This window comes from Silurus meridionalis, chromosome 3, assembly GCF_014805685.1.
Source record: "Silurus meridionalis isolate SWU-2019-XX chromosome 3, ASM1480568v1, whole genome shotgun sequence".
Lineage (NCBI taxonomy): Eukaryota > Metazoa > Chordata > Actinopteri > Siluriformes > Siluridae > Silurus > Silurus meridionalis.
The window spans coordinates 728,311-741,761 of NC_060886.1; the positions used below are offsets into that span (position 1 = coordinate 728,311).

The 13,451-nt window shown below is 42.0% G+C and overlaps 1 protein-coding gene across 1 annotated transcript; it reads right to left on the minus strand.

Moving 5' to 3' along the window:
- Positions 1-708: 708 nt before the first annotated feature.
- Positions 709-10,546, minus strand: LOC124383189 (protein lifeguard 3-like). Its single transcript, XM_046845625.1, has 10 exons — positions 10,268-10,546; positions 7,341-7,405; positions 7,181-7,234; positions 7,033-7,080; positions 6,906-6,945; positions 6,717-6,754; positions 6,249-6,336; positions 4,426-4,521; positions 1,227-1,277; positions 709-1,055 (listed from the first exon to the last, which is right to left on the minus strand). The coding sequence occupies exons 1-10, from the start codon at positions 10,541-10,543 to the stop codon at positions 906-908; spliced, it is 906 nt and encodes a 301-aa protein (XP_046701581.1). The 5' UTR covers positions 10,544-10,546; the 3' UTR covers positions 709-905.
- Positions 10,547-13,451: the final 2,905 nt, after the last annotated feature.

Genomic DNA, 13,451 nt, shown 5'->3' on the forward strand with positions numbered 1-13,451 from the left:
ATTTTCGTTCTAATTTCCGAGTGGTCCGTTTAAAGATAACACTACTGACTTTTTCTCCCTGATCATTTTGGTCTTAAGGGGAGCTCCATCATCTAGAGTATGTTATGTTAATGTTGATTCTAGGTATTCAGTGGCCCAGTCGATCTCTGCGGGAGATCTGCGGGTGGATAGATGTCTTTATGCAGCTAACGACCTCAAACAGGTGCATCTAATTTAGGATAATAAATGTAGTGGAGGTGGACATTTGAAAGGCAAACTAACAGGTCTTTGAGGGTCAGAATTCTAGCTTATAGACAGGTGTTCAAATACTTATTTGCAGCTATATCATACAAATAAATAGTTTAAAAATCATACATTGAGTTTTCTGTTTTTTTTTTTTTAGATTATGTCTCTCACAGTGGACATGCACCTACGATGACAATTTCAGACCCCTCCATGATTTCTAAGTGGGAGAACTTGCAAAATAGCAGGGTGTTCAAATACTTATTTTCCTCACTGTACATTTCTGCTGCCTGCAATAAACCGAAGAAGAACATTTGCTCTGTGCGGTGTGATTCTTCCGTGAATTCAGAAAGGCCTACGGGCATCGCAGGTCGTATGGAAAACCTCCAAGAATTAAGTTTCGTTTGGGCATGATAAAAATCTAACAGTTTTGCATTAGCTGTATGTGGTTGGAAAGACGAAAAAAGCTTCATGACTTGACAGTGTTAAAAAATAAGATTTATCAGCTCGTTAAAAAAACAAGCAATTCATCCAAGGGTCACATACGTGCCGAACTGTGGGTCGTGATCTCCACAGATCGGATGTGGATCAACTGCGATGTTGTTGGGTGGGTGAGTGTGTGTGTGTGTGTGTGTGTGTGTGTGTGTGTGTGTGTGTGTGTGTGTGTGTGTGTGTGTGTGTGTTCAGGTGGAGCTGAGGATGGTGATCTGCAGCAGCAAGGCGAAGATAATATTGATGTCTGTACAGAAATACAGAGCTCCAAACACATACTCATCCGGATTCAGGTTATGAGATCGCTTCCACAACAGCAAGTAAGTTTTGTATACCTGGAACTACACACACACACACACACACACACACACACACACATTTTTATTAGCTGTGCATTTACATTACATTTACTCACAATGGTTTTAGTTAGTACCATTAAAGATGCAGTGAAACCGCAGTGGTAATAGTGTGAATAACACACACACAGTGAGTGTGATTGATAAAGAACTCACCCCAGTGTAAAAGTAGGTCCAGACAAACGAGTACAGGATGTGGCCCTGCCCCTAAACATGGGAAAGAGGAAATACGCTCTGTTACAATGTGTGTGTTACAATGCGTGTGTGTCACAGAGCATACATTTTACAGTGTGTTACAGCATGCATGTTTGTGTTACAGTGTAAACGTGTGTATGTGTCTATATGCGCATGCACAACGCGAGGACCAGCATCTCTCCAGATTTTGCGATTCAGTAGTAATTTCTCCACTGACTGCAAGTTTATTCACTCAGAACAGACTTGCACATGTCTCATACAGCCAACAAACATTAGTAGACATCTGTCACAACTACAGAGAGGGACAACTTCCTTTGGGAAATCATTCGAACACTGTGGACCACTGATTCAGCTCGGCCGACAGCGAGACCCCGCCGAGACTGTAAACAAAGGAGGGTGAAGCGAGGTGGCATTAGGGCTAGGCTAAGGCTAAACCAGCATCAACCATCTCTTCCAAGCATCTTTCTCGCCAATGTACGGTCTCTTGAAAACAAAACATATGAACTGTTTCTTTGGTTAAAATCACACAAGCGGATTAAAGAATGTAATGTCATGATTTTTACAGAAACATGGCTGAACGACAACATTTCCAGCAGCGCCATTAAGCTCGGGGGTTGCAGTGTTTTCAGGGCGGACAGGTCGGCAGAGGACTCTGGTAAGTGCAGGGGTGAAGGTCTGTGCATTTATGTTAACACATCATGCTACCCAAATACACACCACTGATAAAAACGTGTGAAACCAGCTGTGAGGACAGTAAAAGTATGGCCAGAGGGGGCCATTTCTTCTCTACAGCAACAGTTTTAGGATACTGACTGGAACATGTTTGCCTCACAGGCCACACTGGACTCTCACACAGACATGGACATTTACACATCATCTGTTTTGGACCATATCAACACGTGCATTGACAATGTCACTACCGTCAAACACGTAAAAGGGTTTCCTAATCAGAAGCCGTGGATGGACTCTGAAGTCTGTCTCCTGTTACAAGCAGGAGATGCTGCTTTTAAATTTGGCAGTGCAGAGGACTACAACAGAGCCAGGTCCAACCTGAAGAGGCATCAGGAGAGCCAAGCTCACATTTAAACTTAACATAGAAGAGCACTTCCACAACACTGACCCCAGATGCAAGTGGAAAGGCATCCAGACCATCACAGACTACAAACCAACAGCTCAACCAACCAGCAGTGCCCTCCAAACGGACAAACTCACTTTATTCTTGTTTCGAACAAGGCATAGGACATTTCACCTCAACCACTGACTCTTCTACTGCTCACAGCCCACTTTCACTCTCAACATTGGACGTCTTTTCAGTGTTTAGCAGAGTGGATGCCTGCCAGGCAGCTGTTCCGGATGGCATACTGGGACGTGTTCTCAAAACATGCGCTGGACAACTGGCACAGGTTTTCATTGACATTTTCAACCTGTCACTGGCCCAAGCCACGGTCAATAGCGAAAGTTTATCTCAACACTTTGTTGTATACCCTTTGTTGGCAATGACAGAGATCAAACGTTTTCTGTGAGTCTCCACAAGGTTTTTACACACTGTTGCTGGTAGTTTGGCCCATTCCTCCATGCAGATCTCCTCTAGAGCAGTGATGCTTTGGGGCTGTTGCTGCGCAACACGGATTTTCAACTTCCTCCAAAGATTTTCTATGGGGTTGAGATTTGGAGATCGGCTAGGCCACTCCAGGACCTTATAATGCTTCTTACAAAGCCACTCCTCCGTTGCCCGGGGTGTTTGGGATCATTGTCATGCTGAAAGACCTAGCCACGTTTCATCTTCAATGCACTTGATGATGGAAGGAGGTTTTCACTCAAAATCTCACGATACATGGCCCCATTCATTCTTTCCTTTTCCTGGCTTCAGCAGGGGGACATGTCTGGCAATGCAGGATTTAAGTCCCTGGTGGTGTAGTGTGTTACTAATGGTAGCCTTTGTTACTTTGGTCCCAGCTCTCTGCAGGTCATTCACTAGGTCCCCCGTGTGGTTCTGTGATTTTTGCTCACTGTTCTTGTGATCACTTTGACCCCACAAGGTGAGATTTTTTGTAGAGCCCCCGATCGAGGGAGATTATCAGTGCTCTTGTATGTCTTCCATTTTCTAATAATTGCTCCCACAGTTGATTTCTTCACACCAAGCTGCTCACCTACTGCAGATTTAGTCTTTCAGCCTGGTGCAGGTCTACAGTTTTGTTTCTGTTGTCCTTTGACAGCTCTTTGGTCTTGGCCATAGTGGAGTTTGGCTGTTTGAGGTTGTGGACAGGTGTCTTTTATACTGATAACGAGTTCAAACAGGTGCCATTAATACTGATAACAAGTGGAGGACAAAGGAGCCTCTTAAAGAAGACTTTACAGGTCTGTGAGAGACAGAAATCTTACTTTTTTTTGTAGGTGACCAAATACTTCTTTTCCACCATAATTTGCAAATAAATTCTTAAAAAATCAGACAATGTGATTTTCTGGATTTTTTTGGGGGGGATTTTTCCTTACTTTGTCTCTCATAGTTGAAGTGTAACTATGATGGTGGCTGACTAAATATCCCATTGTGTATATATATATATATATATATATATATATATATATATATATATATATATATATATATATATATATATATACAGTGGAACCTCGGGTTACAATTTAATTGGTTCCGGTACTTTATTCGTAACCTAAAAGTTTGTATATATATATATATATATATATATATATATATATATATATATATATATATATATATATATATATATATATTGAAGTGTATATATATTCAGCCTGCACGTTTCTTAAATGCCATAATCTTTCAACCTTCTACTTCTGCAAATCTTTTTTTTCAATGCCACAGCCTTAGAACCATTTACTTCTCAACAATCTCCACAAATCTCTGCACTGTTATAGCCTTTATATTTAATTACTGTACATATGTACATATATACTTGTATATATATTACATGCTGTAAATATGCTACATTTTTATCTGCACTATTTGCACGATTGCTAATTTTTGCACTTCTGGTAGATGCCAAATGCAGATCTATCTATCTATTTTACTGTGTATATGTTTGTTACAGTGTGTGTGTGTGTGTGTGTGTGTGTGTGTGTGTGTGTGTGTGTGTGTGTGTGTGTGTGTGTGTGTGTGTTGAGGAGCATTAGTACTTACAGGGTGAAGTAAGAGGACGATGGCTGTGATGATGCCTATTATTACAAGCACAATGAACAGGACACACATAAGACCAGGCCAGGAGGGGAAGTCCACCTGAACTCACACACACACACACACACACACACACACACACCGAAATATGCAATCAGAAGTCAGTTTCACACACTGATAGGAAGTAATGATGATGATACTCTAACACATGTTGGAGATGAGTGGTGGGGTGTGTGTGTTGGGGGGGGTTCTTTTTCTAACTTCGCTTGGTGTTTCACTAAGGGAATCACTTTGGGCGTGACCAACTACGGAAGCTTCTATGACACCACGTTTGTCTTCACAGACAGGTCGACCTGAGATCAGGCTCCGCCCCACCTTTATTCCTCAGGTCAACTTCTTCTACTTTAACTTTCATACAACAATAAGGACACTTGATAATCCATATCATATCAATGCATCTGCTAGGACTAGCTTGGCCCAGGACGCAGAGGGAGCAGTAAGAGACCTTTACGACAGGAAAAGGCAGCCGCCTGCTCAACCTGCTGCTAGACAGCTCCTCTCAAATTTCGCTGCCTGGAAAAATCTAATGATTGACAGCGTCCATCTATCAGAGGATGCACAAATATGCGGGGCAGTCAGTGTGCTCGCTAAACGCGATTACTTTACTGTCCACGTACCAGGCGGAGATTTTGGAGGAGATGGGGCGACAGCTTGACACGGGAGTACCTAACCCGGCACTTTGCGACGAGATCTGTGTGGTGAATTACCTTGTCCTGCGCTCTTCACGAGGCACCGTTATGGGCTGTGGCCGCGTGATGGGCATAGCTGTGTCAGGTGAAAGAGCATTGTGGCTTAACCTGACAGGCTTAGGCGACACACAGAAAGCGGAGGTGATGTATGCTGCCTACGACCCCGCTAAAGGTCTTTTTGGTCCAGCTCTTGAGAAAGTGAGGAAAACCAGCACTCTCAGGAAACAAGAGGATGAAGCTTTTAACCTGTGTTTGCCTCACAAGCTGACTCAGAACCTGCCCCCTCAGCCAGCACGACGGGGCTTTGCCGCAGCCACGAAAGGGAGACCGAGGTGAGTGCGAGGAGTGGCTCAGGACCGTGGGGAAACATTAGTTTGTGGCCGTGGTGGCTAGAAACCGTCCGCCCAGAGGAGCGGAAGAAAAAGCGTGCAACCTGACATGCAAATGTTCCCCTTTCCTCTTTTCTCCCCCGGCGAAGCAAAGGAGGGAACACATCCGTAAGTTCCTCCTTAAGTTCTCTCATTAAGTTCGAGGAATTAGGGAAACTGTTCAGTGTCACCAAGCACTCACGACATATGTTCATTCGCACGTCAGTTCAGACAATCGCTCAATAAAGACGGCATCAACCCAAGTTCAAAAATAAAAAAACACAACAAATGTGGCACTTTCACATCCAGACGGTCAGCCGAGGGCAATAGTGTGCAAAAATATCAAGAAATTAGTGTGCACCCTAATATAAAGTACTTGGAGTTGTTGGAATGTTTCTAGCACTGAAACATTTTCTGGCTTTCATAAAGGGCCTACATGTACTGGTGAAAACCGCCAATTCCAAAATAATGATATCAGAAGGGGTCGACCTGAGGAATAAAGGTGGGGCGGAGCCTGATCTCAGGTTGACCTGTCTGTCAAGACAGACGTGGTGTCAAAGGGGCTTCCGTAGTTGGTCACGCCCAAAGCGATTTCCTTAGTGAAACACCTCACTCTGTTATCAAAGAACAGGGGATTACGTTAAGTAACCCATCGGTTTCATTCGATAAGAAGAACAAAGGTGTGTTTTCAGAGCCCCTGTCTGGTCTTTACCTTGGTCTGGAAACTGAACACTAGAATGGTCACACACACCACCAACATCATTCCCAGATAATAAACCACAAGGTTCGTCTCATAATAACTAAAAGCAAAAAACAGGAGGGTGAGGTTTAATACACGTTACACTGCTCATTAACACCAGCATCAAATTCAGTTGTGTTTTATACACACACACACACACACACACACACACACACACTTTATTGTAGTGAAAGTGAAGTGTAAGAGGACTGTAATAGTACAGTAAGAATACGGTGAGAGTGCTATAAGAAAACTGTAATAGAACAGTAAGAGAAGAGAAAGAATACTGTAGGAGTGCTGTATACAGGAGGAAGACAGCAGGAGGATGGTATGAGTAAAGAAAGAGTACAGTATGAGTTAAGTATGAGTGCTTTACTACTGAAGTACTCATACACCGATTGTGTGTGTGTGTGTGTGTGTGTGTGTGTGTGTGTGTAAAACCTTGACATTAATCCAGCCGTAAAGGACATGGCGAGAGTCTGTGGGAGAGAGAAGTGAAATTAATCTACATTTCATCCTCTACACTCGTTTATCAGAGAAGACGAAAACAATGCAGATAATTTTTTTGGCTAAAATGTTGTGACATTCTGCACCCTGCAGGCTGAATACTGGTGTCATTTATACACTTACAAATATGAACAGGTAAACCAGGTTCACAGGAAATCGTCTCCTGTGATAGAAAGAAGAGTAGAAACAGTTACACTGAGTGTTTTAGTGCACACATTACTGAACACAGCAGATTACAGAATCTACTCACCTTATTTCTTCAATGAACGCCAACCCATAAATTGTGAAAAGAACACAGCTGTGGAGAGAAACACCTTCATCATCATCATCATCATCATCATCAGGTTCTGGTTTTATTTTGTGTTTGTAATAAACATGGATAAATAACCAGAACTCACAGAGACAACCCGTAAATCACAGGATTCTGGATTATGAAGAGACGCACTGGATCACTGTAGGACATACACACACACACACACATGACACGTGTGTTTGTGTGTGTGTGTGTGTGTGTGTGTGTGTGTGTGTGTGTGTTTTCTGTAAATGGATGACACTTACACGAACGTGAACACCGCTACGATTGAGGTTGTCACTAACAGCTGCAACGCCAGAATCAGAAAAACCTGCAACATGACGACAAACAGCATCTTATAGAATAATGTACACGCTGTGGACAAAAGTATTGGGACACCCGACTTTTCCAGACGTATGATAAATAGATAGATAGATAGATAGATAGATAGATAGATAGATAGATAGATAGATAGATAGATAGATAGATAGATAGATAGATAGATAGATAGATAGATAGATAGATACAACTTTATTGTCATTGCATAGTACAGGTACACAGCAACGAAATGCAGTTTGGCATCTACAGAAGTGCAAAATGTAGCAGTCGTGCAAATAGTGCAGATAAACATGTATCATATGTACAGCATGTGATAAAGTGATACGTAAACATATGTACAGTAAGTTAATATAAAGGCAGTAACAGTGCAGAGAGGTGTGGACATCATTAAGAAATACAGAAATGGTTCTGAGGTGATGGCATTGAAGAGTAATGTGCAGAAGTGAAAGGTTACAAGAGTATGGCATTTTAGAGTTAGCAAGCTGAATAAACAGTCTACTATATATAAATATATATACACACAGGTTATATACACAAATGAATGAAATATTGGGCAGAATGTACAGTAATGATATAAAGATACATAGATAAAATTAGTGCAGATGTAATGAGTAATAAAAAGTATGTAATATGTACATGTATTGTACAGAGGTTATATACAGTGTTTTGTTTTGTAGTGATGTCGCGGTGTAGTGTTGAGTTCAGTAGTGTGATGGTGGATGGAAAAAAAGCTGTCCCTAAACCCGCTGGTTCTGGTGTGTAAGTTCCTGTATCTCCTTCGTGATGGAAGGAGGTTAAACAGTTTATGACTGGGATGTGAAGAGTCCTTAATAATGTTGTGAGCTCTGCGCAGACATCTTCTGTGGTGAAGGTGCTCACTGGCAGGTAGTTGGGTGCCAGTGATGAGTTGGGCGGTTTTGACCACCCTTTGCAGGGCTTTACGTTCACACACAGTAGAGCCTCCGTACCATACAGTGATGGAGTTGGTCAGGATGATCTTTAATGATGCAGCGGTAGAAACTCTGTAAAATCCCCGGGGACAGATGAGATTTCTTGAGACTTCTCAAGAAGTACAGGCGTTGTTGTGCTTTTTTAACCAGAGCTGAAGTGTTCTGCTGCCAGGACAGATCCTTAGAGATGTGAAATCCCAGAAACTTAAAGCTGAAGACTCGCTCTACCTCAGTTCCATTGATGTTGATAGGTAGATGTCTCCTGCTGTTGGATTTCCGAAAGTCCACAATGAGCTCTTTGGTCTTCGTGGCGTTGAGGGTCAGGTTGTTGGTGGCACACCATGCTGTCAGATTACTGATCTCTTCCCTGTAGGCCGATTCGTTGTTGTCGATCTGGCCGACCACGGTGGTGTCATCTGCATACTTAATGAAGATGTTGGAGTTATACAGAGGAGCACAATCGTGGGTGAACAGGGAGTAGAGTAGTGGGCTCAGAACACAGCCCTGCAGGATGCCAATGTTCAGAATGAGGGTTGAGGATACCTGGATGCCCAACCTGACAGTTTGAGATCTCCAGATCTCAAACTTTCTCAGTTGGTGAGAAAGTCCAGAATTCATCTGCAAGTGGAAGTGCAGATACCCAGTTCACTGAGCTTAGTGATCAGTACAGTGTGGAGGACTGTATTGAACGCAGAGCTAAAGTCAATGAACAGCATTCTGATGTAGGTGTTGCTTTTATCCAGGTGGGTGAGAGCTGAATGAAGAGCTGTGGAAACTGCAACCTGTTCGGGCGATAGGCAAACTGGTGTGGGTCCCGTGTAGGTGGTAGGCCCACAGTGAGGTGATTCAGGATCAGTTTCTCAAAGCACTTCATAGCGATAGGGGTGAGTGCAACCGGGCGAAAGTCATTCAGGCATTCGGCAGCTGAGTGCTTAGGCACTGGTATGATAGTAGTGGTCTTCAGGCATGTTGGTACCGTGGCTTGGGCCAATGACAGTTTGAAAATGTCAGTAAAAACCTGTGCCATTTGTCTAGCGCATGCTCTGAGAACACGTCCCGGTATGCCATCCGGAACAGCTGCCTTGCGTGCATCCACTCTGCTGAACACTGAATATACGTCAGTTGTTGAGAGTGAAAATGGGCTGTGAGCAGTAGAAGAGTCCGTGGTTGAGGTCAAATGTCCTGTGCTTTGGTCGAAACAAGCAAAAAGGTTGGACCTGGCTCTGTTGTAGTCCTCTGCACTGCCAGATTTAAAGGCAGCATCTCTTGCTTTCAACAGGAGGCGGACTTCAGAGTTCATCAACATCTTCTGATTAGGGAAGCATTTCACGTGTTTGACAGTAGTGACATTGTCAATGCACGTGTTGATATGGTCCAAAACAGATGAAGTGTAAATGTCCATGTCTGTGTAAGAGTCCAGTGTGGCCTGTGAGGCAAACATGAGCTTCTTCTCCAAACTGTTCCCACAAATTCAGAGGTACACAACTTTTTGGGACGTCTTTTTTTTCTTCATTTGAACCAGGAGACCCAAAACCTGTTCCAGCATGACAATGTTCCTGTGCACAAAGCAGCTTCATGAAGATCTGCTTCACATGGGTTGGAGTGGAAGATCTCCTGCTACAGAGCTCCAACCCTATTGAACACCTTTGGGATGAATGTGAACACTGACTGCACCCCGGGACTCTTTAAATGATCACAAATTTCCACAAAATCTAGTGGAACATCTTCCCAGAAGAGTGGAGGTTATTATTAGAACAGGAAATGGAGACTAAATGGAATGTTCCGAACAATTCACATAGCAATCGTATGGTCAGGTGTCCACATACTTTTGGTTCTATAGTGTATGTGAATACATTCTAAATCCTTATTAGAACATTTCCTCAGTACAAAATCACACGTCTCACCTTTCTGATGAACGCATGGCGAATAATTTTATTTTCCCACAATTCGCTGGGGTCACCTGAAGACGTGTAGGTGGGAAGTATAACAGTGGACATTCCTGGGGGTGGAACTCCTGCTCCTGCTTCAGCTCCTGCTCCTGCTCCTGCTCCTGCTTCAGCTCCTGCTCCTGCTTCATCTCCAGGCATCTCATGTGTGGTGTAGGTGTGAGGGGGGGGAGGAGAACTGCCCCCCTGATGTTGGGACTCTTCATAAGACGGAGGGAGTTCAGACTTAAACATGATGATGATGCTGTGAAATAGAAAACATACTTTCAAAACTTTTATACCTTATAGTATCTATCTATCTATCTATCTATCTATCTATCTATCTATCTATCTATCTATCTATCTATCTATCTATCTATCTATCTATCTATCAGTTGCCATGGCTACTAAAACAGTTTTAAACAGCTAATATGTTACAGCATGTGTCCTCATTCCAAACTCCAGCCTCTTCCTTATACATGTGCACTACTTAACACCCTGAATAGTGCACTTCATATCCAACATCAATGTGTTTCAAATTCAGCCTGTAATTCACTCACTAACTGCTTCAATTATTATTATTATTTTCATTCACACACAAATGTTACATGTTTTCATGAGTTTCTTGTAAAAGTTTTGCAAATTTTACTGAAAATCAAATGTTCAGATTTCATAAATCTATTAAATTGTGTAATATATTAGAAATTATTTTATTCTGTTAAGATTATAAAAAAATAATAATATATAAATAATTATAAGTACTAAATAAATAAAAAGTCTGAATTTTTCATCTGCGTTTGATTTTTGCATAAACTCCGCCCCTTTGTGAAGCCCAACCTACTCGCGGTCTAAGCCCCTCCCACTTTCATCCCGCTGCGCGCACGTTGGTCACTAGGCAACATGGACGCGCGCGCGCACACAGAGTGGAAGTTAGAAGAGTAAAATGTGATGAATGCAGGAAGAAGCTCCTTCATTTATTACAGCATTTTGATGATTGATAAAAGCAGCAGCAGCACAGAGTCGAGAACTGCAGGACTTCCACTACAAGGATCCAGTGAGCAAACTGAAAGCTAATGCTCCCATGTTTTCCGATTGACCAATTTCACTACGAATTCCCCAAATAAAATGCGTTAAAGCTGATAAATATGTGCTTTGAGATGTTTGTTCTCTTCATTAGCAGAATGTTCACATGTTTAAGAGTCATTACAGCTGCATCAAAGAATGTTGGAGATGTTTGAAAGAGTTTTGTTGTGTGGGTAAAATGTGCGCACCTTCTCTTATCTCAAACAGCGCAGACTGAGAGCTGTGTAGTGATGATGCAGTCTAATAGCCTTTTTATCAATCACACAACCTGTGACGTCTTTAGTGGGCGGGGCTTAAGTGGAGACAGTGGTGTAAAGCAACAAACTGCAAATACTCTCATGACTGTAATTCAGTAGTTTTTTTCTTAGGAATTGTTTTTTTATTCAGCATTTTACAAACTGTATTTCACTTGAGTAGGTTTTTAGTGCTGGATCGGTGCTTATACTGCTCGACTTTCCCTCATTAATTTATTCACTTGTTTCCTGCTGCGTTGATGTAAAAACAGTTGTGTAGAACTTCACGCAGAAGTAACAGCAGCTTTGACTGCAATATGTTTTGTTTATGTGCGGTTTGATTTTTCAGGCGGGAAAATGTTAAAATGGCATTAAAAAGCTCAGGAACAACACGTGCTGTTTATGGTTGCACTTATAACCAGACGAAGCTTAATTTGTGTCTTAAAGTACAGAGCTTTATACACATACCTAAACTTAGCACGGACTGTGAGAGTACAGGACATACCTGTCTTCCATTGTCCGACTGCATTCTCTACTTTTATAGAAGAAATGAGAGTCTTTCTTACACTTGATTTTCTTTCCTCCCTAGGATTGGAGCTTTTAGATGTAGAACCCTAGTTAGTGCTCAGATCATGCTTCTACTGCTAGCCTGATGTACGGTGGCTGAGAAGTGCAAAACACATTAACAGATCTGAAAACAAAATAACAACTCCAAAAACACAACGACAAAATTCAGACAAACCAGAAAAGGTAGGCATGTGCATATGAATGTCCTTCCTTAAAGTAGCTTCGCAATAATTCCTTTTTCTCCTTGCTTGCCAATGTTTATTTCTGTTATTTTTTATATTTAAAGGTGCACTAATCAAAATATAAAAAAAAGTTTAAAGTAAACAGAGAACTTTACACATGTACAAGAAACAAAGTTATAAGATTTCATACTTCCTGTATATTTTGAATGACAGGTGTGTCGTCCAATCATCGGTAAGTTTCCATTCACAAACTATACCTCCCTTTTCCGGTTTGTCTGAATTTTCTCGCTGTGTGTTCGGATTTGTTGTTTTGTTTTCAAGTTCGTTAATGTGTTTTGCACTTCTCGGCCACCGTACTAATGCTAATGGTAACACTTATAATTGTTGTGTATTTCTTGCCACTGTTATGAGACTACATCTCCCATAATGCATTGCATTACGTGTGTTTTACAGAAGTGTCTCATGCTTTTCAGAAAACCAAGTAAAAGTAAACTAAGTCATGCAATGTGGGTGTGTGGTGTCATGCATGGCTGCTCGTTCCGTTATGTCCCAAACACAACAAAAATAAAGGGGAAGGAGGACAAAGATTAAGAGATTAGAGATTAAGAGATTAAGAGATTAAGTGACAGAATTACTGACTTTTACACACAATGGTCCATTCCTCCATGCAGATCTCCTCTAGAGCAGTGATGTTTTGGGGCTGTTGCTGGGCAACACAGATTTTTAACTTCCTCCAAAGATGTTCTATGGGGTTAAGATCTGGAAAGACCCAGCCACGTTTCATCTTCAATGCCCTTACTGATGGAAGGTTTTCACTCAAAAATCTCACGAAACATGGCCCCATTCATTCTTTCCTTTACACGGATCAGTCGTCCTGGTCCCTTTGCAGAAAAACAGCCTTAAATCATGATGTCTCCTCCCCCATGCTTCACAGTAGGTACGGTGTTCTTTGGATTCAACTCAGCATTATTTCTCCTCCAAACACGACAAGTTGAGTTTTTACCATAAAGTTCTATTTTGGTTTCATCTGACCATATGACATTCTCCCAATCCTCTTCTGGATCATCCAAATGCTCTCTAGCAAACTTCAGACGGACC